This window comes from Arvicola amphibius, chromosome X, assembly GCF_903992535.2.
Source record: "Arvicola amphibius chromosome X, mArvAmp1.2, whole genome shotgun sequence".
Classification (NCBI taxonomy): domain Eukaryota; kingdom Metazoa; phylum Chordata; class Mammalia; order Rodentia; family Cricetidae; genus Arvicola; species Arvicola amphibius.
Window position 1 is genome coordinate 34,330,668 of NC_052065.1, and position 25,206 is coordinate 34,355,873.

The window sequence follows — 25,206 nt, forward strand, 5'->3', positions numbered from 1 at the left end:
AGAATATTGATTATACTATATGGCATAAGGTAGTGATTGACTTTCGAATTGAATTTAATTGGAGAGGCCTGCTTTTTTTCCGAAGGGAAAGGGAGGAGGAGTGGATCTTGGGGAGAGGGAAGGTGGGGGAGGAACTGAAAGGACTGAAGGAAGGGGGGATTGCTGTCAGGAGTTATCGTAATAGAGAATAAAAAACGAATCACCAAATTATTGCAATTTTGCCTTTTCACATTAGAGCAAACACTAGATGAGATAGAATAGGGCTAGAAGTCTCCAAAGTCCCATTCCAAGAGAACTGGCTGACCTTGAAGCTCTACACAAACAGACGTGAAGGTGTAAATAGCCTGCCAGAGCATTAAAGGCATGCCCCAACATGCACACCAAGCTCATTAACATGGTGTTGATGTTTAAACATTATCTAGTCAGCTGTGGTGCTATGGACCTGTAATCCCAGTATTTGGGAGGATGAGGCAGGAAATTTGTATGAATTCCAGGTCAGTTTGGGGTTACACAGAAAGACTCTGTCTCAAAAGGAAAAAGAAAAGAAAATCTGCTTGATGGAGGGCTCCCATTGGCTAATAAAGAAACTGCCTGGCCCATTTGATTGGCCAGCCTTTAGGTGGGCGGAGTAGACAACAGGAAGAAGGAAGTGAGGTAGATGGCTCAGTCAGATGCCCACACCTCTCCTAAGTGAGACAGACCACTGTGCCTCTCCTGAGAGAGAGGCCAGACGCAATGAAGCTCCAGCCCAAGATGGATGTATGCTAGAAACTTCCTGGTAAGGCACCACTTTGTGGTGCTACACAGATTATTAGAAATGGGTTAAAGCAAGATGTGAATAAGAGTCTGAAATTAATGGGCCAGGCAGTGTTTTAAAAGAATACAATTTGTGAGTTGTGATTTCGGGGCATAAGCTAGCTGGTGGCTGGGATCCTGGCGGCGGGAAGCCGGCCCGCAGCTCCTCACTACAGAATGGCACCCACGTGGATAACTGAATCCACAGAAAGCTTGAGAAAGCTTGGGAAAGAATAGAGTAAAGCATGTTTTCTTGGTAGCAGCAATTTCTCGGGTCTGGCTCTGTGTGCTAGAGCAAGCGCTCTCATCTAAGAGAGGCTTCCTGACTCAGCTTCAGCTGCAAAACATTGCAGCTCTTTTAAGAGGTTCTGCTACGAAACATTTCAATGGCGTTGATAAAAGCTGACTGCATGCTTGTTTGTTTTCAGCTGTAGCAGGAAAAAAGTTGTGCTGTTTTAAAATGCTGGCGCTCTGGTCTGTACTGCCAGGGCAAACTCTGACTGTTTCAGGCAGGCGGTCTGACTACGTACAGAGCATTTGAATGTGGTCTTTGAGAAGAATGTTGTAGCTTGCTTGCTGGCAGGGACCTTGAAACGCCACAGAGTTGTGGTAATAAGAATGGCTCTAGCAAGTACCTCTGCCATTAGGCTGGAAAGCTAAGGAATGGGCTGGATCTAGCCGCCAAAGTCACGGCTTTAGTCCTACTGATATTGTTTGGTAAAGTAAAGACTCATGTAGTCAGAAAGAGAGATAGATATACAGTAAAAGAAAAATTCAAAGTTGAAGAAAATGTCTAAGTGGTTTACAATGTATTAAAAGTATATGCAGGCTAGTTAAAGTTCTTAAAAGTAAAAAAGAAAAAAAAAAGGAAGTAGTTTGTTGTGGTGGTACACACCTTTAATCCCAACACTTGGGAAGCTGAGGTAGATTGACCTCTGTGACTTCAAGGTGTGGCAGCACACACCTTTAATCCCAATGCCTGGGAGGCAGAGACAGACAGATCTCTGTGATTTCTAGGTGTGGTGGCATACGCCTTTAATCCCAGCACTTGGGTTGCAAAGGCAAGTGGATCTCTGAGAGTTCAAGGACAGCCTGGTCTGCAGAGTTATTCCAGGACAAAGATATACAGAGAACTTGTCAAAAAAATAAAAAAAATAAAAGTAAAAATAAACGAAATAGAGGTTAAAATAAAGCCGTACAAAGATGGAAAATATACGGAGAATCTTGATACTGTATACTATTATAATCTCTTTGAATTGTTTGAATGCTGAGGAAGAAGCAATAGCTGCTAAAAGATATTTGTTTACAAATGCTGCTGAACTAATCCAAGATAGATATTTTGAAAATACCTTGACTTCAGAATTTGGATCTCAGGATATGATGCTTTGGAAAGGAGTTTCTTTTGTTTTTACAGAAAATGAGACCGTGTGGATTGCTTCTATCCCAATATGGTATGATAGACCACGCCCTCCTGAAAGGTTGCTGTGAACACCTTCAGAAAATTACTTCACCCAACTGATGACTGAGATGAACCTGGCACACAGGTTACACCATGAAAGACCTAATTAACAGCGTCCCCATTCAGCAGGAAGCAGTTTGGAGAGAAATAACTGCGCCCATTTTCCCAAATATTGTTTATAAATGTTCTTTTACATTTAAAGGGAGATATGATATAGATATGAATAATTTGCATTGGTATAGATTTTGCTTTATTGATAGAGATTTAAGGTCAATTTTGTTATATGTATATGTATTTCTGATACTGATTAAGGTATTGTGATTGTGTAGTTCATTTAAAATGTAATGTATAATTAGGAAATATAGGTTGTTGATGGATAGTCATCAATAATGGTTAAGCTTGTAGTCATGTTAGATATTCTATATATAGAGAGATATATTTCAGTTAGATAGACATTCTTCATATCTTTCAAAGACTGCAAAATATGGCATTTAATGTTTTAATAACTTAGGAATTTTCATGATAATGAGACACATCTGCTCCTGGCAGCACCAATCTACTTTAAGAAGATGATGGGCATCGAAGAGGATCCTTATGGAGTTTGATAGCCATTTGGGCAAGAAACTGCTCTTGCCTGGACTATTGCATAAACTGGACACAGAGAACCCTCAGAGAGAGGACTACTGAACTTGCCTAAATGTGAGATGATTCTTTGGGGTTCCTGATTCATGAAAGAGTCTGCGAGACATTCTACAGGACACAGCAGATACTGACTGAACTGCCTTTGAAATTTCCTGCTTTATGGAAATGTCTGCTGGAAACTATGGGCCTATAGGCTGAAGATGGATGCCCCAATGCTACAAAGGAACTTTAGGTGACTGTCCAGGCAGCAAGATGTCTCTCTGATTTCTAGAGTTTTGGAAGTTGCTTATTTCTTGTTTACTTAGGTAATATTATATCCTTTTGGAGTCTTTGATGGAGTTGAAGAATAGATAGATAGTTATAGTTTTCCTTAGTTATGATAAAATATAAAGTAGATATAAATATTATAATTCTTACTTGATAACTGTTTTGTTATATGTAATTTTACTATGTTAAAGTTAAAGCCTTCTTTTTATTGTTTAAACAGAAAAAGGGGAAATGATGTGGGAGAGTCTTCTGTTTGAGTTGATTTCATTGGCTAATAAAGAAACTGCCTGGCCCATTTGATAGACCGCCCCTCAGGTGGGTGGAGTAGACAGAACAGGAAGAGGAAGTGAGGTAGAAGGATCAGTCAGATGCCACGCCTCTCTTAAGTTAGGCAGCCCGCCGTGCCTCTCCTCAGAGAGATGCCAGATGCCATGAAGCCAGCCATCAGGTCAGACATGCTGAATCTTTCCCGGTAAGACACCATTCATGGTGTTACAAAGATTATTAGATATGGGTTAGTCAAGATGTAAGAGGCTGGAACTAATGAGCCAGGCAGTATTTAAAAGAATACAGTTTCTGTGGAATTATTTTGCCTGTAAAGCTAACCATGGGGGAGCCAGGCAGGACGAAAAGCAGGCCGCCTGCAGCCCCTCCACTACATCTGCTCAACAAAGAGCTGATCATTAATGGAGTAGAGGTTTCTGTGGCTGCACATGATAAATAACTTTAAAAGAATTAGTTCATGAAAGTCATTTTAAAAACAACAGAAATAAACTCATGGTGGGGGAAATAAAACATGATTTTTGAGTTCTTAATAATATATGATTAAGATGGACAGTTTCAACAAAAATTTATGAGTTACACAAAGAAACAAGAAAATGTGGTATAACCACAAGGACGGCAACAGTCATTTAACATGACTTTTAACTTAAACAGAGATATTGGACTTACTAGTCAAAGTCTATACAGAAATGATTTTAAATACATACATGTATATATTTTTGCCATTAAAAAGAAAACCAGGTTCTTGGCTGGGCAGTGGTGGCACACACCTTTAACCCCAGCACTCAGGAGGCGGAGGCAGGTGAATCTCTATGAGTTCGAAGCCAGCCTGGTCTACAGAGCGAGTTCCAGGACACCCAGGGCTATACAGAGAAACCTTGTCTCGCAAAACCAATAAAGAAAAAAAAAACTTCAAATGAAATGACACTCTAGCAACTTGAATCTTCATAAAGAGATAAAGAACAACTGTAATGGTAACCACACAGGTGTTTTATGTATGCATATATGCATGTAAACATTTTTTGAGATAGTATTCTGTAGCCTTTTGAACTCTATATAGCTGAGGCTGGCCTTGAACTCCTGACTCTACTACTTCTACCTCCAAATGTTTGAATTTCAGGCATGTTCTACCTGGCCTGTCTCTACAGGTAAATACAAATAATGGTATGAATGCTTTGGCTTGATATACTTTTTTCTTCCCTAACTGAAAAGGCAACTATATAAGATATAATTACATTTATAGTCTTTTGCACACAATTGGTAAAGAATGTTATTTGTATGTCAATAATAGCAAAAAGAACAGGAGAATAAAGCAATAAAACTATACAGAGGAAAAAATTGCTACTGAAATTAATTTCAATGAGAGATAAATCAATTATAATCTTTGGGGAATCCATGAAAATTTTTATCTATCTATCTATCTATCTATCTATCTATCTATCTATCTATCTATCTATCTATCTATCTATCTATCTATCTACCTACCTATGGATTGAACCCAGGGCCTTGTTCATGCTACACATAAAAGCAATACTTTTATTAATCAGGAAAGAAACTGGATAATTAAAGTGCTTTTCAAGACAATATTGAACATAAAATTATCAATGGATAACTACGTTTGAAAAAGAAAATATTGAAAAAAATCAAAATTGAAAACATAAGAATAAAAGAAGAGGTGGGTGTGGTGGCACACACCTTTAATCCCAGCACTCGGGAGGCAGAGGCAGGCTGATCTCTGTGAGTTCCAGGCAAGCCTGGTTTACAGAGCAAGTTTCAGGACAGTCAGGGCTACACAGAGAAACCCTGTCTCAAGAATACAACAACAACAACAACAAAAAAGAATAAAAGAAGGGGACAGAATATCTCAGTGATAAACATTGACATAGCATGCATAAGGCCATGGGTTTAAATTCTAGTACCTTCAAAAGTACCCGAATTTGGCTTGGCAAAGTGAAATATACCTTTAATCCTAGGGGGCCAAGGCAAAAGGATTATATTTAAGACCTGTCTGAGCTACATTGTGAGGTCAAGGCTATACTGGAGTGTAAAGTGAGATACTGTCTTAAAGAAAAATAAAAGAATTAAGCTGGGCGGTGGTGGCATACACCTTTAATCCAAGAATTCAGGGAGGTAGAAGCAGGAGGATCTCTGAATTGAGGCCAGCCTGGTCTACAGAGTGAGTTCCAAGACAGCCAGAGAAACACAGAGAAACCCTGTCTCAAAAAAAAAAAAAAAAAAAAAAGAGGGGCTGGAGAGATGGCTCAGCGGTTAAGAGCACTGACTGCTCTTCCAGAGGACCCGGGTTCAATTCCCAGCACCCACATGGCAGCTCACAACTGTCTGAAAAAAATGCAGTTCCACGAGATCTGACACCTTCACACCAATGTACATAAAGTTAAATAAATAATTAAAAAAAAAAAGAAAGAAAGAAAAAGCCGGGCGGTGGTGGCGCACGCCTTTAATCCCAGCACTCGGGAGGCAGAGGCAGGCGGATCTCTGAGTTCGAGGCCAGCCTGGTCTACAAGAGCTAGTTCCAGGACAGGCTCCAAAAAAACTTCAGGGAAACCCTGTCTCGAAAAAAGCAAAAAAAAAAAAAAAAAAAGAAAAAGAAAAAATGCAAACATATATTCTAACTTACTAGCAATTACATTAAATGAAAATAAACACTCTATTTAAAAGGCAAAATGGGGATGGAGAGATGGCTCAGCAGATAAGAGCACTTGCTGCTCTTGCAGAGAACTTAGGTTTGCATTTTTCTGATGGCTGGTAATGTTGAATTTTTTCATGTTTATTGGTGTTTTTTACTTTATCTTTTGAGAACTGTCTGCTTATTTCATTAATTTACCTACTGATCAGGTTATTTGAGTTTATGACATATTTAGATTAGTGAGTTCCTTGTATATTGTGTATATCAATGCTTGGTCAGCTAGTAAGAATTTTCTTCTATTCTGAAGACTGTGTCTTGATTAACTGTTTCCTCATGAAGTTCCATTTGTCAACTGCTGACATTAACTTCTTGAGTGACTAGAGTCTTATTTAGAAAGTGCATGTCTATGCTAATAACATAAAATATTTTTTCTTCTTTTTCTATCAGTTTTAGAGTTTTGGGTCTTATGTTAAGGTCTCAGAAAACTAAAATGGACCTATCTCCAAGCAGACCTAGCTACATTATGCCTGGCATAATTTCCAAATTTCCTGGCATTTTTTCCAAAAGTTATCACAGCATTTTTCACAATAGCCAAATTATGGAACCAACATAGGTATCCTTCAACAGAGGCATATAAAAATGTGGTTATACACAAAATAAAAAAAATTTTAGCCATAAAGGAAAATGAAGTTATGTCATCTTCAGGAAAATGAATGCAACTGGAGACAGTTATATTAATGGAACTAAGTCAGTTTCAGAAAGACAAGTATCATATGCTTTCTCTGTGGGTCCTAGATTTTTTTATAAATGCATATATATACACACATATATATGTATACATATATACACACATATATATTTATATATATAAATGACATGAAAGTAGAATCAAAATTGTCTGGGGAACTAATGGAAGTGGGAGAAAAGTAAAGGGGGGTAATCAGTTATGGGGTTGCTCAAAGTACAATATATACTTGCATGAAAAAGGCCTTATATAACCCAGTTTAATAAAATAAAATACAGAAAAAAATGCCCTGCACTAGGTGTCTTCCTGATGAATTCAACTAAATATTTATTTAAAGAATAAATAACATCATTTTCCTTCAAAACAAAAGGGAATAGAATACTGTCAATATATACCGAAACTATATTTAAAAAGAAAATAATAGGTCAGTACTCCTTAAGAACGCAGATATCATAATCTTTAACAATATTCTATCCAAATTCCACAATGTATTTACACTATTACCAAGTGAATTTTGCCCAGTAATGCAATTTTTTATACCCAGACACATCATAAACACATTTATGAAACAATCAACTTACATGAAAAATCAATTAATGTAATTAATGCATATTCATAGAATAAAGAGCAAAAGTCATATGATCATGTCAAGAAAACATCAAAAGCACTTGACAAGTCCAACACCCTTTCATGATAAAAATCTAGGAATAGAAAAAGAACTTCTACCAACACAATGAGCACTTAAGATACTCCAGGTTTAACTATTTTACATTTATTAGGCAATTTAATTATCACACCAACTCTATGATGCAAGAAATATTATCACTCGCATTTTACTGATGAATAAACTGAGGTGCATATCATTTAAAGAAAATATCTTGTGTTAATAGATAATACGTTGTAGTGCTAGGATTTCCATACAGAAATTCCAACTATGGAGTTCAGGCTCATAATGGCATTTTACTGAACTTGTTTTCAAAGGATGTGGAATAAATAATAATGGTGATAAACAAATTAGATTTTCTTAAAACTAATGGTTTGGACTGTCATTTCCTGTTGCCTGTGGATCCAGATGTGAAATTCTCAAATCCTTCTCCAGCACCATGTCTGCTTGCATGCTGCTATGCTTTCTTCCATGGCAATAATGAATTAAACCTCTAAACTGTAAGCCAACCCCAATGAAATGTTTTCCTTTATATGAGAAAGAAAAACAAAACTAAAATTTTGGCAGGGCATAGTGGTTCACATCTTTAGTCCCAACACTTGAGAAGCAGAGTCAGGCAGATCTCTGTGAGTTTGAGGTTAATCTGTGGTGTGGGACAATTCTGTATTCTGTCAATTATGTTTTAAATAAATGCTAATTGGCCAGTAGGCAGGCAGGAAGTATAGGCGGGACAACCAGACAGGAAGTAGAGGCAAGGCAATGAGAACAGGAGTATTCTGGGAAGAAGGAAGTTTTCTTCCCAGTCCTGTCCAGACACCGAAGAAGGAAGATGTGACCTGCTCTGCTGAGAAAAGGTACCAAGCCACATGGCTAACATAGACAAGAATAATGGGCTAAGTTATAAGTTATAAGAGTTAATAAGAAGCCTGAGCTAATGGGCCAATCAGTTTTATTACTTATGTAGACCTTCTGTGTGATTCTTTAGGACCTAACGACTGTGAGAACCGGGCAGGACAGAAACCCCAACAAGCAGGCCCTCGTGTTACAAATCTGGCCTATAAAGAGAGTTCCAGAACAACCAGGACTGTTACACAGAGAAACCCTGTCTCGAAAACCAAACAACAACAACAACAGAAACCCAACAACAACAACAGAAACCCAACAACAACAACAAAACAAACACCTAATGATTTGATCTGTAAATAAACCTAATTCATATACTTTTAATTTTTATGAGCAACCCTACTACTTGCAATATTAGTAATACATTCAATAATGCTAGATTACCACAAATATTTAATTATAATTTGAGTCATAAAATTGGTAATGTTTATTTATATAAGTAAATATAATTTGTAGCATTGGAAAATATTAGCAATTAGTTCTAAACGTTGATTGAATTGCTAACAATTCGATTTCTATCTGTAACTAAAATTTGACTCATAACCATAGTACTTACAATTTATAGTAACCATAAGGTAAATATCAATAACTATAATAACCACTGAAATATTAACAATTTGATTTATTTCCAACATAAATACTAATCATGCATATCGATAACCTTATCTTGTTACAATTGCAATAAATTATAATATTAGTTGCTATATCAGATATTAGTAATGATAGTTTCTATTTGAATCTATTTCAAAACAGACACTTTTTATTTGTATGTGATACAGTAACATACTCTTTGATGATGCTAGCAATGATTATTTGATTTCTATGTAGCCAGGCTGGCCTCAAACTCATAATTCTCCTGCCTCTGCCACCTAAGTGCTGGGATTATAGACCCATACCACCACATCTGGCTGATTATTTGATTTCTAGTAAAAATTCAAATTTAATTTATAATACTGGTACCCACAATGTATATAAATTACAGCAATTTGTACTATTCATGATCATTTGTATGAAGAGTGATTACATTTTATGATAATAAACAATGATTCAATTTCTATTTGTAAATAATTTATAATATTGCTATTGAAAATTTTTATTGGCAATTCTAGTTTAATATGGGTAACATTCCTATCAGGAGGAATAGTTCACACTGTTAGTAACAATTATTTGATTTCTACATGGAATGCAATCTGATTCATTGTGTAATTCTGCTAACTCACATTAGAAATACATATTTAATATGGTAAGAGTGAACAATATAAAAATAGGATTTAATAAATATTGAGATCAATAAATTAATATTTGTAACTTTAGGAATTTGTGGTTTCTGTTGAACATCCCTCATCAAAAATCTAAAATTTGAAACATTCTCAATTCTGAAATCTTTGAGTGCCACCATATGCTTCACAAATGTCATGCTCTACATGTGACCTCATGTGACAAGTAGCAGTCAAAACTAAAAAATAAAAACTAAAACTAAGCTTACTAAAATATTGTATAAGAGTGACTTTGAATTATGTGAATAAGGTATATGTGAAACATTAATTTCATGTTTAGACTTGGGTCCCTAAGACCCCAAATTAAAGTTAACCTGTAAGCCCCACCTGCTCAAGGACCAGGTGACTTCCTGGGATGCTGGGAATTGTAGTTCTTGGAAAATAATAGATAAGCCACATGGGAAAATGCTGTGGCCATATAGGTTTGTCCTTAAAGCCCCTACAACCTGTGTCTCATGGCCACTCAGCTGGGAATTCCAAAGGGTGGTCCTGACCAAAGTTCATCCTTGGCTGTATTTAATTAAATGTTGCTTCAAATTTGTCTCAAAATTGTGGAACTGGTTTTTCTCTTGTGAATTCTAGGATTAACAGGTCCTAGGCTGGAGAGATGGCTCAAAGATTAGAGAGGACTGAGGTTCAGTTTCTATGAGCTGCACTCACATGGCAGCTCATAACTGTTTGTAACTCTAATTTCAGGACAGTTGACACCCTTCTCTGGCCTCTGTGGGCACTACATGAATGTGGTGCACATACACACATACAGGCAAATCACACATATACATAAAATAAAAATAAATAAATTTAGACTTGAGTCCCACATTCCAAATACCTTATACAGACGCAAATATTTCAAAATCCCACCAAAATTTGAAATCTGAAACATTTATGATTTCCAAGAATTATGGACAAAGGCTGCTCAACCTGTATAACAACAGACTTAATCACAAAGCAACTTCAATCTTCTACACCAGAGGTTTTCAACCTTCCTAATCTGCAATTCTTTAATACAGTTCCTCATGTTGTGGTGACCCACAGCCATAAAATCATTTCATTTCTATTTCATAACTGTAACTTTGCTACTGCTATGAGTTGTAATGTAAACATCTGATATGCAGGATATCTGATATGTGACTTCCAAAGGGGTCACGGCCCACAGGTTGAGACCCACTGCTCTACAGTTTCTACCCATAACACTGAGATATCATATTACCAATACATTCTTTGGAAATATTGCAGTAATTCTGACTCTTTCCCACTCTATTCTCCCAGGCTTACCATCTCTTTGTGATTGGGGTAGAAAGTCTGATCAATCAAAGGGAATTCCTCTGTTCCAAGCTTCTTGTGTAGTCGAACCATTTGGGCAAACTATGAGAACCAGGAGACATAGATCAGTGAGTTTCTTACATCAGGGGAGTCTCTAAACGGGGACCCAAAATGCTATTTTGGATCTGGAATGTTCTCAAGGTTCATGTGTTAAAACTTTATTGCCCAGAGTGGTACTGTTGTGGGGGCTGGAAACTCTAAGAGGTGTGACCTAAGATGCTTTAAGGTTATTGTTGGGGGTACTTTCAAGGGGGATTATAACTCCATGATGGTTTCTTCCTTTTTCTCTCTCTTGTTTTTTACTTCTAGGACACAAGAAAGATAGCTTTGTTCCACTGTGCACTTCCGCCATGATGCTCTGTCTTGCCCAAAGCAACAGGGTTAATATATCATGGATTGAAAACCTGAAAACTGAGCTAAAGGGACTGGAGAGATGGCTCAGAGGGTAAGAGCATTGACTGCTCTTCCAGAGGTCCTGAGTTCAATTCCCAGCAACCACATGATGGCTCACAACCATTTGTAACGAGACCTGGTGCTCTCTTCTGGCGGGCAGGAATACATGCAGACAGGACACTGTATACATCACTAATAAATAAGTCTTTAAAAAAACTGAGCTAAAATAAACCATATTTTTTACAAGTTGATTATCTCAGGTATTTGTTACAATGATGTAAAGCTAACTCACATATTAAGCTTTTAAATATGTTCACATCTCAAAAAAGAGTGGCTCCAGATTCCCACATGTACATACAAGAATTCCATATCCAGTAGCACTTTTCTTGTAACTTACCACCCAGGGTTTGTCACAGAAGTTGTAGACAGAATGCAAAGAGTTAACACTGGGGATTCCAGCATACTGCAGCCCAATGACCAAACTGCGGTAGTCTCCATTGCGTGCCATGCTGAAGGCATGCTGGCGGATCAGCACAAAATCTGGCTTCAGAGACCTTGGTTAGGGACAGGGATAGGAAATGTTGAGTGGGTAGGGACTCCCCTACAAGCCAGGACTCCCCTACTCTTCTAAATACTAAGTATCCATAGCTTTTGGAAATTTCAAAATGTTTTCTTTCCTCTGCCCATTAGCACAAGCTGATCCTTCCCCATCTGGTGATTGATTTCTTTTCAGACTTTTCTATTTGCTGAAGGTCAGCTTGCAACTCTACCCACTGAGCTCTGGCATCTCCCTGGTCACAGTCTCAGATTCCCAGTTGTCTTCCAAGTATGCTGCTCAGAATAGATTGTTGCCTCAGGGGATATGTGAGCTCTTTCCTTTGTCTGCAATATTTTCCCCAGCATGCCTACAGGGATCTTTCCTTCACCTTCTTCTTGAAGTTCTCAACTGTTTCTTATGCTACCTGGCCACCCTACCCAAAATTCAAACCCATTATCTTCTGAAAAGCCTTACATCTGCTTTACTGTTCTGGGCTTTGTTTTGTGATTTTACATTTTCTTATTATCTGTTTATATATCAAGTTAAAGGCAGAAGGGTTTTATATTTTTGTGGGGTGTTTTGTTTTGTTCACCACTAGGTCACTCGGCATGTAGAAGAGCTCTTGGCATACAGTAGGTGCTAAATAAATATCTGTTGGGTGTCAAGTGCTGAGGACAGTACCTAGCATGAAGTAGATGCTAATAAATGTTTGTTGAATGAATAATTGAAAAGTTTCCTTGTGGTCTGCTATTTCCTTGGCTATTTAGACCCTACCACCACATGCTGCACCCAAGATTTTGCTCACTGAAGATGCATAGGGAGTTAGTGACTCTCCCACAGTTATAAGGGAGTCCTTTATACCTTTTACAATAACACCAGTGTGTCTTTTTCATACTCACCTCACAACTTTAACCCCATTCCGAAGAACTTCCATGTCCACAGAGAATCCACCATTGGCATGAGCCACAAGATTGAGATCAGAGAATTCAGCCTGGAAAAGACACAAAAATCAGTGATTCGCCCTCATCATGTAAGTGAGGCACAGACAATGGAGTTCCAAGCCCATCTGCTCAACTTACTTGCTCTACTTTAATGTCAATTTCTCCATGGATCTTCTTCCCTTTGAAGTATTTTGCCCTGGAGAGAAATACAGAAGGGTACATCTATCAAGTTTGGATCTCAGACAGGAAGACCATATCTAGGCCAGTCCCTTGAACCTTTTTCCCTTCAGTGATGGTACAGAAAACACATAATACTTTAAAATTGTAATAGTTTCTAAAAATTAACTGACAATACTTTGTGAACAATAAAGTCTATTGTAATCTCTGTGAAAGTATGTAAAAGATGTTGGGAACTGTGTTCTTTTTTGGGGGGGAGCTGTGTTCTTAAACTATAGAGAGCAGGCATGTCCCAAAATATGATTATAATGTCTCATGACATTACTGTTGTAAATGTTCCAGTAAAAGCTTTGGAAAATGAACGGTGTTGTGTCATTTGTAACAGACTTTGAACTGCATGGAGGTCTTTAAATGACCAAAAACCTCAGAGAGCATAAATACACGATATTTGCCTGTGGTGTGTTATGTTTCATTTCCTGTGTGTGTCTTGGTGCTTTGTGTCTTCAAGGGCCCAAAGTGTCTCTCTGGTCTCTCCTTTACTATGAAGCAGCACCTAGATCAGGAGTGTCATCTACTGTGGGGGACCCAACAGCTATTGGTGAACAGTTGCATCTGAACAGGAGCAGCCAATTGAGAGGTGCAGGCTGCAGCTGGTTGTAAAGAAGCTGTAGCCAGCAATGATGGGGAAGGGAGGAATGTGACTATGGATGAGTAAGAGCAGCAGCAGTAGGCACATCACAAATTGCTTTGTCATTGTCTCTAGCCCCACCCGAGCTAAGCTCGACTTCCAGCAGACTCTTCTCCCAGGCAGGCTTCTGCTTTCTTCTTCGTTTTTTTTCATCTTCCTTCCTTCCTTCCTTCCTTCCTTCCTTCCTTCCTTCCTTCCTTCCTTCCTTCCTTCCTTCCTTCCTTCCTTCCTTCCTTCCTTCCTTCCTTCCTTCCTTTCCTTCTTTCTTTCTTTCTTTCTTTCTTTCTTTCTTTCTTTCTTTCTTTCTTTCTTCCTTTCTTTCTTTCTTTCTTTGAGACAGGGTTTCTCTGTGTAGCCCTGGCCGCTCAGGAACTCACTCTGTAGACCTGGCTGGCCTCACACTCATAGACATCCGCTGACCTCTGCTGGGATTAAAAGTGTGCACTACCACTGCCTGACTCAGATAGGCTTTTTCACAGAAGCTCCAGTCAGGATTTTCATGGGAGGCTGATGAAAGGAAGAGCCATTCCTAGGTACACTGGTCACTAGCATGTACACAGTCAACAACTCTGACACCTATACACTGCACAAATGGGTTCTGGTCACTGGTGTGAAGGACACAAGAACAGTTGTTTCCTTTTCCTTTTTCTCTGTATACTCTCTCTCTCTCTCTCTCTTGATCTCTCTGTCCCCCTCCATCCGTGTCTCTGTCTCCCTCTGTCTCTTTCTGTGTCTCTATCAGGGTATTTCTTTTTTTTTTTTGACAATAAATATAGGGGTTACTGTAGTGTTCTGCTCAGCCTCCTCTTTGGAGCCAACAAGTCTTGGTCCTTTTAACGGCACATGGCTTTGTCTCCATTGAAAATTGTCTTTTGTTGTAGGTAACTGCCTTGGCCAAGATGACACCCAATTTCCTTCCTTCCTTCCTTCCTTCCTTCCTTCCTTCCTTCCTTCCTTCCTTCTTTCCTTCCCTCCTTTCCTCCCTCCCTCCCTCCCTCCCACCCTTCCTCCCTCCCTCCCTCCTTTCCTCCCTCCCTCCCTCCTTGCCTCTGTCTCCCAAATGCTTGGATTAAAGGCATGAGTCACTATGCCCAGCAGCACTGAATTTCTTGAGCTTAACCTGACCTATTTCTGGTCTCAAAGTGGGTATGAAAGGTGTGCTGCCTAGTTTTATGTCAACCTGACACAAACTAAAGTCATCATAGAGGAGGGAGCTTCAATTGAGAAAATGTCTCCATAAGATTGGGCTGTAAGCAAAGTTGTAGGGCATTTTCTTAATTAGTGATTGGTGTAGGATGGTCCAGCCCACTGTTGATAGTGCTACCACTGGGCTAGTGGTCCTGGGTTCTCTAAGAAAGCAGGTTAGTTTTTGTGTACTCTGGTTCTGCCACTTTTTTTTTTTGAGCATGGTCAACAGTGCTGAGAGCCTGTTCCCATACCTCGGAAAATTGAGGAATTCAAGAACTTCCTGCTCACAGCCCAGAAAAAGGATGAAAAAAATCATCAATATCGAGAAGAACAAGGAGGCCTGGTAGTGGTGGCACATGTCTTTAATCCCAGCATTCGGGAGGCAGAGGCAGGTAGATCTCTGTTGAGTTTGAAGCCAGCATGGTCTACAAAGTGAGTTCCAGGACAGCCAGGGCTGTTACGCAGAGATACCCTGTCTCAAAAACCAACCAAACAAACAAACAAGAAGGAGGAGGAGGAGAATGTGAAGTTTGAGGTTTACTGTAGCAGATACTTTTACACCCTGATCATCACAGACAAGACGGCAGAGAAGGTTGAACTGGTATTGCAGTAAAGGAGCTGAAATGAACTAGACCACTACATTTGACTATTAAAAAATGCTTAAAAGTTAAAAAAAATAGAAAGAAAGAATTAATTAATTAAAGAAAGAAAGAGGGACGGGAGGGAGGGAGGGTGAGGGAGGGAGGGAGGAAAGGAGGGAGAAAGGAAGAAGACCAAACAAGCTTCAGGGAGCAAGTCAGTAAGCAGCATTCCTCCATGGTTTGCCCTCTTTGAATTCTTGCCATGACTTCTTTCAATGATAGACTACAATATGGAAATGTAAGCCAAATAAACCCCCTCCTTCCTAATTTGCTTTTAGTAATGGTGTTTCATCATAGCAATGATAACCCCAACTAAGACAGAAGACTAGTCTCTTTGCTTCATTTTGGGCTGACTCTGAAGGGACATCTCAACTCCAGAGCACCCCCTAGGAACATCTCTGATCTGATGATGACCTAAGATAGGTAGGAGTCAAACTAGAATAAGACTTTCTTTTAAAAATTCATTTATTTATTTATTACATATATGGTGTTCTGCCTGCATGTATGCCTGTATGCCTGAAGAGGGCACCAGATCTCATTATAGGTACCTGGGAGGCACCATGTGGTTGCTGGGAATTGAACTCAGGACCTCTGGAAGAACAGCCAGTGCTCTCAACCTCTGAGCCATCTCTCCAGCCCAAGACTTTTTCCCCCGAAGACAGGGTTTCTCTATGTAGCAACTCTGGCTGTCCTGGAACTAACTTTGTAGACCAGGCTGGCCTTGAACTGCCTGCCTCTACCTCCTGAGTGCTGGGATTAAAGGTGTGCACCACCATGCTTGGCCAGAAGACGACTCTTAACAGGATTCTATAGCTGGGTCATCCAGCACCGTGTTGGAAGCAAACATCCTTAGTTAGGAGATGTAGTACAGACAGGCCATAATATACTGCAGTCATACAATTTCCGTGTTAGCAAGCCCAGTTTGTACTGCAAGGAGGATTCCATATTCTCTGGCAGGTCCTATGACATTGGATGTGTCACAATGGCTAAAGATTAAAAATGTTATTTTTTTCTTGAGTAATGAAGAGAGACGCAATGGGCCCCTGGTGTATGGGAGCAGCAGTGACTTTTCCTGATGGTGGACTGCAATGGGAATCTGGCGGAGGAAAGTGAAGCAGCTGGTGAGATATCCTTGTCACTTGACAGATGTGAGGAAAATGGTAACCATATTGGGGTAACTGTTTGTTAAATGGCAGTGGTTAACTGCAGACAGATCTGATACAGTGAATAACTGCCAATTCAAGGCAAAATATGAAAGGCAGAGGATGCCCTCTGACTCTTTTAAAAGAAACCGTAATCTGCATCCAGAGAGCAGACAGAAGGGAGGACCTGGCTCAGGATTTAAGTATAGTGGATAGGACAGGCTTGGGACAAGGATTTATTGATAGATTCAGTTAAATATCCTGAAGTTACAGACCTGCCTGAATCCACTATACTGGCAGAAGCAGTCTACTCACTCTTACTACATAGAAACCTTCCCTCTGATGCGGACGATGCACAAGGCCTTGAATGAAGTAGGTACCTTAGTCAATGCCTACCAATTACTACCCTGAAAAACTGACTAATAACTAGATCCTGCTCACAGTAAGTTCCCTGGACCCAGAGACTTCCTATTGTTCATTTCCACGACTGAACCCAGTGGGAAAACAGATATTGCAGAGAAGTCCAAATAGAAGTCTCTAATATGGCACCTACCAAAGCTGTAAATTAGGGCTGGGTTTATAGCTCAGTGGCAGAACACTTGCCTAATATGCAAGTCCTGGGTTTCAACCCTAGCACTGGAAAAAAAAAACAGAAAAAACAACAGCAAATTGAAAGCAATGCTGTATACATTCTGGAGGAGATGGTAGAAAATGTGGCCAATCAGAAAGATCTAGAGAGGATGCAAGGGTACTTGTCTCATCATATCTCTATTGAGTTAACCAGTTGTGTCTCTGAGGAGACTGAACCAAATTCTTGTAGACTGCTGAAAATGTCACCAATTTGTACCTCTGTTTGCAGTTACCATACCGGACATGTTATCATCATTATAGATTAATAAGGTATCAGGTGCTGGGTGGTGGTGGTGCACACCTTTAAACCCAGCACTTGAGAGGCAGAGGCAGACAGATCTCTGTGAGTTCAAGACTAGCCTGGTCTATGAGAACTAATTCCAGGACAGGCTCCAAAGCTACAAAGAAACCCTGGTGTGGGAAGTCCTTTTGTAATTGTTTTATTGGTTAATAAAGAAGCTGCTTTTGGCCAATAGCTTAACAGAATATATCCAGGCTGGAATATATATATATATATATATATATATATATATATATAGAGAGAGAGAGAGAGAGAGAGAGAGAGAGAGAGAGAAAGAGAGAGAGAGAGAGTAGGCAGAGAGAAGCTTTGGAGCTGCCAGAGGAGAACGACGCAAACCACTAGCCTGAACTTTGCTGGTAGGCCACGAGCCTTGAGCCTCGTAGTAAAATATAAAATAATAAAGATGGGTTAATTTAAGCTATAAGAGTGAGCTAGAAATATGCATAAGCTTATTTCATAAGCAGTGTTGTAATTGATACAGTATCTGTGTGAATATTTGGGGGCAGGGCAGCCGGGAACGGATGAGCGACCTCCCCTAACAAAACCCTGCCTTGAAAAGATGTAAGAAAAAATAAGGTATCAGGTATGATGGGCAGCCATCAATTTGTCAAATGTACTTCTTTAATTCTGATTAGAAAAGAGGAGCAGAGACAGTTCATGTGGTTCTGACAGTATTTGTCGATGTTTTTTTTCCAGAGGGCTATTTTATTTCTCTCAAACTACACCATAATATAGTCCAAAGAAGTCTGGACCATCTGGACATCCCACAGAATATCACACTGGACCATTATATCAGTTACATCATACTGATTATGCAAGATGAATAGGAGATGGTTAGCATATTGCTTTGATAAGACACATGTGATCTGAGTTAGGGATGGTAGCACAGCAGTCAGAAGCCTAAAGCAGGAGGATCATGAATTTAAGGCCAAGCCTAGCTTACCTAGTGAGTTCCAGGTTGTTCTAGGTTATATAGAGGGCAGGAGAGAAACCGTTCAAAGACCCAGGGACCTATATTAGTAATAGTTTTAGGGACTCAGTGACCAAAAGTATGCCAGGACAACACTTCCACAGAAGAGATCAAAGCTTTGCATTTCATGCCCTCTACTGTGAAAATAGACACCAGGCAGACTTCTTTCAAGTTCTGGAAACATCATATTCTACATCTGGACTCATATTTCAGGTGACATGCAATGTTACCAGCTCTGAGTAGGGATAAGATCATAAGAGAGGGCTTTGAGGCAGATCTAGGATATGGTACAAACAGTCCTGCCACTTAACCTGGCAAGTCCTCTGATACCAGGAGTGTCAGCAGTGGAGATGGATGCATTGTGGAGCTTATGTGAAGCCTGAGTATGAGACTCTCAGGGTTCTGGAGCTAGGCCATGCCATCTGTAGTAGGGGCTTAGATACCTTTGTGGTTGTTGTATTTGAGATAGGCTACTATGTAGCCCCATTTGTTTTGAGACTTGCTATGTAGCCCAGGCTGGTATCAAACTACTGATCCTTTCACCTTAGCCTCCTAATCTCAGATTGCAGGAAAGTGCCACCCATCATGCCTGGCTAAATTATATTCTATCTGAGGAACAGATTCTACTGCTGTATTTCTCTCTGACAAAGACAGAATCCTTGACCACAGGACACCAAGTGACTGTGTTCCCAAAACAGCTCATTATGAGCTGAGTGAGGCCACACCCACCAAGTTATAAAGTCAGATATTTATGGACAATGTTGAGTAGATTGTCTTGTTGTTCAGGGGAAAGGAAGGAAAATAACTGGAAGATCTTGACAAGGAGATCTGAGGTATAGAACTGTGTGTGAACATATGGGAGTGGGCAAAAAGGGAGGAGTGAAGATCTTTGTACTGTGTGCTAACACCCACTAAGCTTCATCCACCATAGCAGTGGTACTAGGCAACTAAGTAGAAAGGATGAGTCAGCCAGATGATGTCAGCCAACCTTTAATGAACCATCCCAGTGCTAGCAGATGGGTGCACGAATGAAATGGCAGCAGCAGCAGCAGCAGCAGCAGAGATAAAAGCTATATGTGGAGCTTCCAGTCTTCCAGCAAGAGAGATCAACATTGAATCTTTGATATGACACCATACCCCAAGACTAACCAGCCACTTGGTACAAGCTAACTGCATTGGGTTTCTTCTATGTTGGAAAGAATAGTGATACGTTTTCATTAGTGATTTTCATGTGTAGTTTGCCTTTTCATTTTCTGACTAAGTCTAACAAGCACCACTGTCCAAGGGTTTAAAGAATACTTGGGATCCTATATAACATTGCAGCAAACCAAACTACATATGTCATAACAAAGTAAAGGAAGGCAAAGAGGTGCAAAAGTGGCTTATGTCTATGGAATCAACCAGTGAGATTCCATAACCACTCAGAGGCTGCGGGCCTGAGAGAAAGAAGCCAGAGGTATGACCTCAATTTGGAGATGACACCATGTAAGAATGTGCATTACCTTCCTAAAGGCAGTTCAAACCCTCTGTCCATGACCCTTCTTTATGCTATTCTTCTAATAGATAGAGCACATGAGTCTGGGAAGTCAGAGGTCACAATGGGGAATAGCCCAGCTTACCATCAATCCCAGTGATCCACTTTTGGAATCTGTGCTTCCTGTTCCTTCAGGGTTCTGCAAGGTTAGAGGTCCTGGTTCTCCAAGGGGGCGGGAAACACTATTACCAGGGGACATAGCAAGAATCCCATTAAACTCTAAGCTATGATCACCACCTGGGCACTTCAGGTATCTTTTGATAAGTAAAGAGAAGCTACTAGTAGAAGAATGTAACATTGATTGCTAGGAAGGAGGAGATAGAGCTGTTGTACACATTGGGGGCAGTAAGGAGCAGATTTGGCACACCAGGCCATCCACTTTGGCATCTGTTCAGTTTTCATGGTAAGTAGACAAGGAAGCAGCCAGAGTGGGGACACAGGCTCAGGGATCCTTCAAAGATGAAGGAATGGATCACCCCCACCAAGTAAGCCACTGAGCCCAACAGAGGTGCTAGCTGAAGGTGAAGGGTGTGTCTCCAGGGAAGTCTATCTAAGAAAAGAAGCCATAATAAGAAACACAGTTTATATAACCCACTATATACATATTTACATAACTCATGCTATATATATACACACACATACATATATTATATAAGACCCATATGTTTTATGACAAACAGGATTCAGATATGCCTTATATAATATATAGCACATAAAATATATATCATACATGTCTCTGGGATGTATAGTAGAATATACATAAGCATACATATGTAATTGAAATTAAAGTTTCAACCAGTAATAGTCCTATACATTAGAAATTAATTACTTGGGAGATGGAGACAGGAGGGCCATGAGTTTGAAGCCAGCCTGGGTTGTTATATAGCAAGGCTCTCCAAAAAAGTTTTGGCAAATAATCACTATATGCAATGCAGTTTTGTATTTATTTCCTGTTCTATTTCATTGTGTTTTGTGAAGAAAATCCTATACTTGTAGATGCATTATACAGTATAAAGTCATTTGGTAGCAATGCAATATATAATCTATGTCACATATAATATATAGTATACATAATATATTGTATATATTATTGGAATAATAGTCTTATTTGATAATTGCTAATTGTTTACTCTGTTCTCTATTTTCATTTATCTTGCTTTGCGAAGAAAGTAGAATGCTGGCCATGGGCAGTAGGTGACCCACAGATGGAAAAACACTGGACCAAATTATCTCTAAAAAGGAAAGATGGGGCAGATGCCTGTAAAACATAGCTCTTATGAGGTAGAGGCAGCAGAATCACAAGTTTAAGGCCAGTCTGGGCTACATAGGGAGCCCATGCCTCAAAACATTAAAAAATTAAATCCTCTCATCTTGGAGGATGCAACTTCAAAGCATGGAGGCTCAGGAAGAAAGAAGAGTGGTAAAGAAAGACTAGAGAGATGGCACCAGGCTATATATAGGTATGCATTTATCATAAAATTGCCAAACTCCTCTTTTATTCCTACCTTAAATCCTTGAAGCTTTTATGGCTCTGCCAGTCTGAAATTCCTCTATTCCTAAATTGAGCCTGGTATACCCAGGCTCTCTCCTTTTATCAATATCACTACATACTTCGCAGACACTAAATGATTATTTGTCAAATTGCCTAGAGGAAAAAGACTGAAGGAGTTGTTGGATTAAATGAGGGATTCTGGGATGCTAAAGGGAAGGGGACTAGTCTTTTGCTGAGTTCAGTAAGTACTCAATAAATGTTTACTTGAGATTAAAAGAAAAATAGAAGATACTAGATTGCAATTATAGAAAGGGGAATGGACAGCAACATTCAATTGAAAAGCTGGGGAAAAAGCAATTAAAGAATCTGTCTGTAGGGTTGGAGCAGAGAAGGAACATCTACCAGTATGGAGTACAGGCCTCATTAATGTTTTCTGAGTTCTGTAAAGCAAATGGAGCCAAAATGACAGTACCTAGGGGAACATCATGAACTGTGCTCAATACATATTTAAGGGTTGCTGGGGGAAAAAGTGGAACAGCCTGCCGCACCCGTGAGAGCGTGGTTACCTGAAGAGAATGCAGCAAGAAATTAGTAAGTGCTTTCTGGATTGATGGGTGAGGGGAAGGACTGCTGGGAAGGTGCCCACATAATGTGTGTCAGGGGCTGGATCTAGTCAGAATAATGGGGGAAATTGGGTTTCAAGCTGGGGAAATGTGTTCTTCAAAGTATACAATATGTGCTCATTAAATGCTTATGGGGATAAGTAGGGAAAGTTATAGGAAATTAAGCTAGTGTTTGGGATTAGAAGAAAGGGGAGCCAAGGGAGGGTTCTTCCTAGTATAGAGAAGTGCCTAATGAATTCATCTCACATTCTGTTGCATAGAAAGTACACAATATATATCTGTAGAATGGAATAAAGGGCTTAAATAGAAAGGATGGTATGATACAGGCTTATGAGGGAGGGGTGATCAAATTAGTAAACAGATGGAACTCAATAAATTTTGACTGAAACAGAGCTCTGGAGAGTGAGCTCTTAAGGCAGTGGCAATAACTTGCAGAGATCTTGAAAGAGGAGACTGGGGATGACTCATACAGTTGGTTCTCAGTAAGTGTTGACTGGCTTAAATAGATTAACGGTCTTTTGGTGTATGAACTTAAGATTGGGAGAGAGAATCCTATAGGGTACTAAAGTGAATGGGAAAGGGTTAATCCTTATATACTGGGTTCTGGGTATATAATAAGAAAACTTGGAAGAAAACATGGAGGACAGGCTTTGTGGTTGAGGGCAGGTTCTTCTACGGGTAATGAAAGGAAATGTACTCCATATACACAACAGGTACTGCATGGTGCCGACTGCGTTCGCTGCTGGCAAGGTAGCTGAGGAGCAGGCATAAACATACAGGAGATCTCCATAAATACTCCTAGGAGGCACTGGAGGAAAGGGTCTTGGAGGAAGGTCGTCAGACCGGAGCTCAGAGAGGACAAGAAATCAGTGTTCACTGACTATTCACAAATGATCTTTGGTGAGGAAGGCTAGGGATGAATGCGGAATTGTTTGATAAATATGCATCAGATCCTTGGAGAAAGAGCCCCATGGAAAGGGGAAGGGGGTGCAGAAACTTGATCTAGGCAAGCAGTTCTCCTTTCACGCAAGGAAAATTTTTATGGAGAAGGTGAAGAGCAGATGCTCAACAAATGACCTAAGGAAGGATGAAAAGAAAAAGCCTTTGGCAAAAGTGACCCAAATTGTGCCCACAGCAACTTCTAGATATTTGAGTACTGGATTAAGTCTTGTCATAGAATTTTTTGGAAAGATCTTTGGCTCGTTCATGCAAAAGGTGCTCAGTATATGCTCATGAAAGCCCCTGAAGGAAAATGCATCGGATAAAGGTTTGGGAGTGGGATATATAGCTGTCATTCAACAGATGCATTCTGAATATGCTAAAGGAAAGAACCTTTAGACAAGGCTCACATTTTAGGGAACTGATCAGTACTGAATGGATACACCAAATGCCTTTGAAAAAGTGTCTGGAGAACAGGAGATACAGGAAGCACTTGATAAATGTCTTCTAGGTTCATGATAGGAAAAGGTCATTGAGGAGAGACTGGCAGTGAATCACACACAGAAGCTTGAAAATGCTCACGGAATTCACACTTGGAAAATGATTCATTTAGGGATGGTACACGCCAAGCATTTAATGTCTCTTAGAGCCTTCAGAGAACGCACCCTTCAGAGCTTAGACCATTCGGAGAATGACCCTTGAGAGCGCGCATCTGCGCTTGGAATGCATAGGAAGCATTCAGTCAAGGTTCACAAGATCCTTTAGAGGCAAAGCTTGTGATGAGAAACTGGGGTGAAATACAAAACAGGCACTACTCAATTACTGTTTCGAGACGGTTTGAAAGGTCTTTGGAGGAACCTTCTGGAATGGGACACAGTATCAACCGAATATATGTCCACAAGATCCACTTAGAAGAGAAGGCGTGTGGACAACAGGGAGTGAATTATGCTCTCAAAACATGCTCATGGAAGTCATTAAAGGCAAAGACCCCAAGGGAAAGGTTCTTCAGTGACTATACTGCAGGTATTGAATAAATGTTTATGAGACTCAGTAGGGAAGAGGACTTCCAGGCAAGAGTTGGGCAGAGGTAGAGCACATTTGACCTTTGATGGCTATCTGCATATATTGAAGCCAAAGGTTTTTGAGAATGAGGATTGGGGAAGAGGTTTAGGCAACAGATAATTGCTCCTTGTACCCATTTTAGTTTGGGGGGCGGTAAAAGCAGAGCATAAAGGAAGAGTTGAGCATAAATCATTAAAAGGAAGTAATTGGGTAAGGGGCCAGACACCAGGTGCACAAGTGATGCTCTATAATTGCTCATTCGCTGTAGAAACATCTGGGGACCCAGGCCCTCGAGGAGGCGCAACAGCGGCTTACCAGTCGGTGTGCGGCTCGTCGATGACTAGCAGCACCCTAGCGGCGGCACCCCCGCGGCCTGCGCCCCCAGAGCCGCCGCCCACCTGCTCGCTGAAGGTGGCGGCTGCAGCTGCTGTGGTCTGTTTGACCGCGTTGGACAGTGACGAGAAGAAGCCACCGCCCCCCGAGGACCCGGGACTAGGGGCTGCTGGAGAGGCCACTGGTGCGGCCGTGGAGGTCCTCTCGGCAGTGGCGGTCATGGAACCGGGCGTGGCCCCAGGGCTGGCGGCCGAGGGAGGTGGCGGAGGAGGCTGCGGGCGCTGCAGGTCTGTCATGTACCCATTCGGCAGATTGGCCATGAAGTTGCTGTCCGACAAGCGGCGCCGCAGGTAGTTCATGGCGGCGGCTTGGGGCAGGGGTTCCAAGGGGCAGTGGGTCCGTGGGCAGCGGAGGCGGAGCGCGAGGGGCCCAGGAGCACGGCGCTCTCAGGCACGACACGACTTCTCTGCTGCCCGCAGCAGACTGAGGCAGCGCCGAGGCTCCGCCGCCGCAGCGCGTATGGTCGCGCCCGCAACCCCCTATCTCGCGCCTCTCGTGGTGCGGTCCGACTGGACCCACGGTGGCACGGACGCGACCAAGGCGGTGGGGA

The 25,206-nt window shown here is 40.7% G+C and overlaps 1 protein-coding gene across 2 annotated transcripts in view; it reads right to left on the bottom strand.

Annotated features, from left to right (window-relative positions):
• The window catches only part of Syn1 (synapsin I), a 45,128-nt gene extending 20,173 nt beyond the window's left edge, over positions 1-24,955 (bottom strand). For both annotated transcript variants that reach the window (XM_038316460.1, XM_038316461.1), the window contains exons 1-5: positions 24,579-24,955; positions 13,015-13,072; positions 12,835-12,926; positions 11,795-11,951; positions 10,957-11,046 (exon numbers count right to left, since the gene is read on the bottom strand). In XM_038316460.1, the coding sequence (XP_038172388.1) occupies positions 10,957-11,046; positions 11,795-11,951; positions 12,835-12,926; positions 13,015-13,072; positions 24,579-24,955 (774 nt within the window). The remainder of the gene's footprint in view (positions 1-10,956; positions 11,047-11,794; positions 11,952-12,834; positions 12,927-13,014; positions 13,073-24,578) is intronic.
• Between the last annotated feature and the right edge of the window lie 251 nt (positions 24,956-25,206).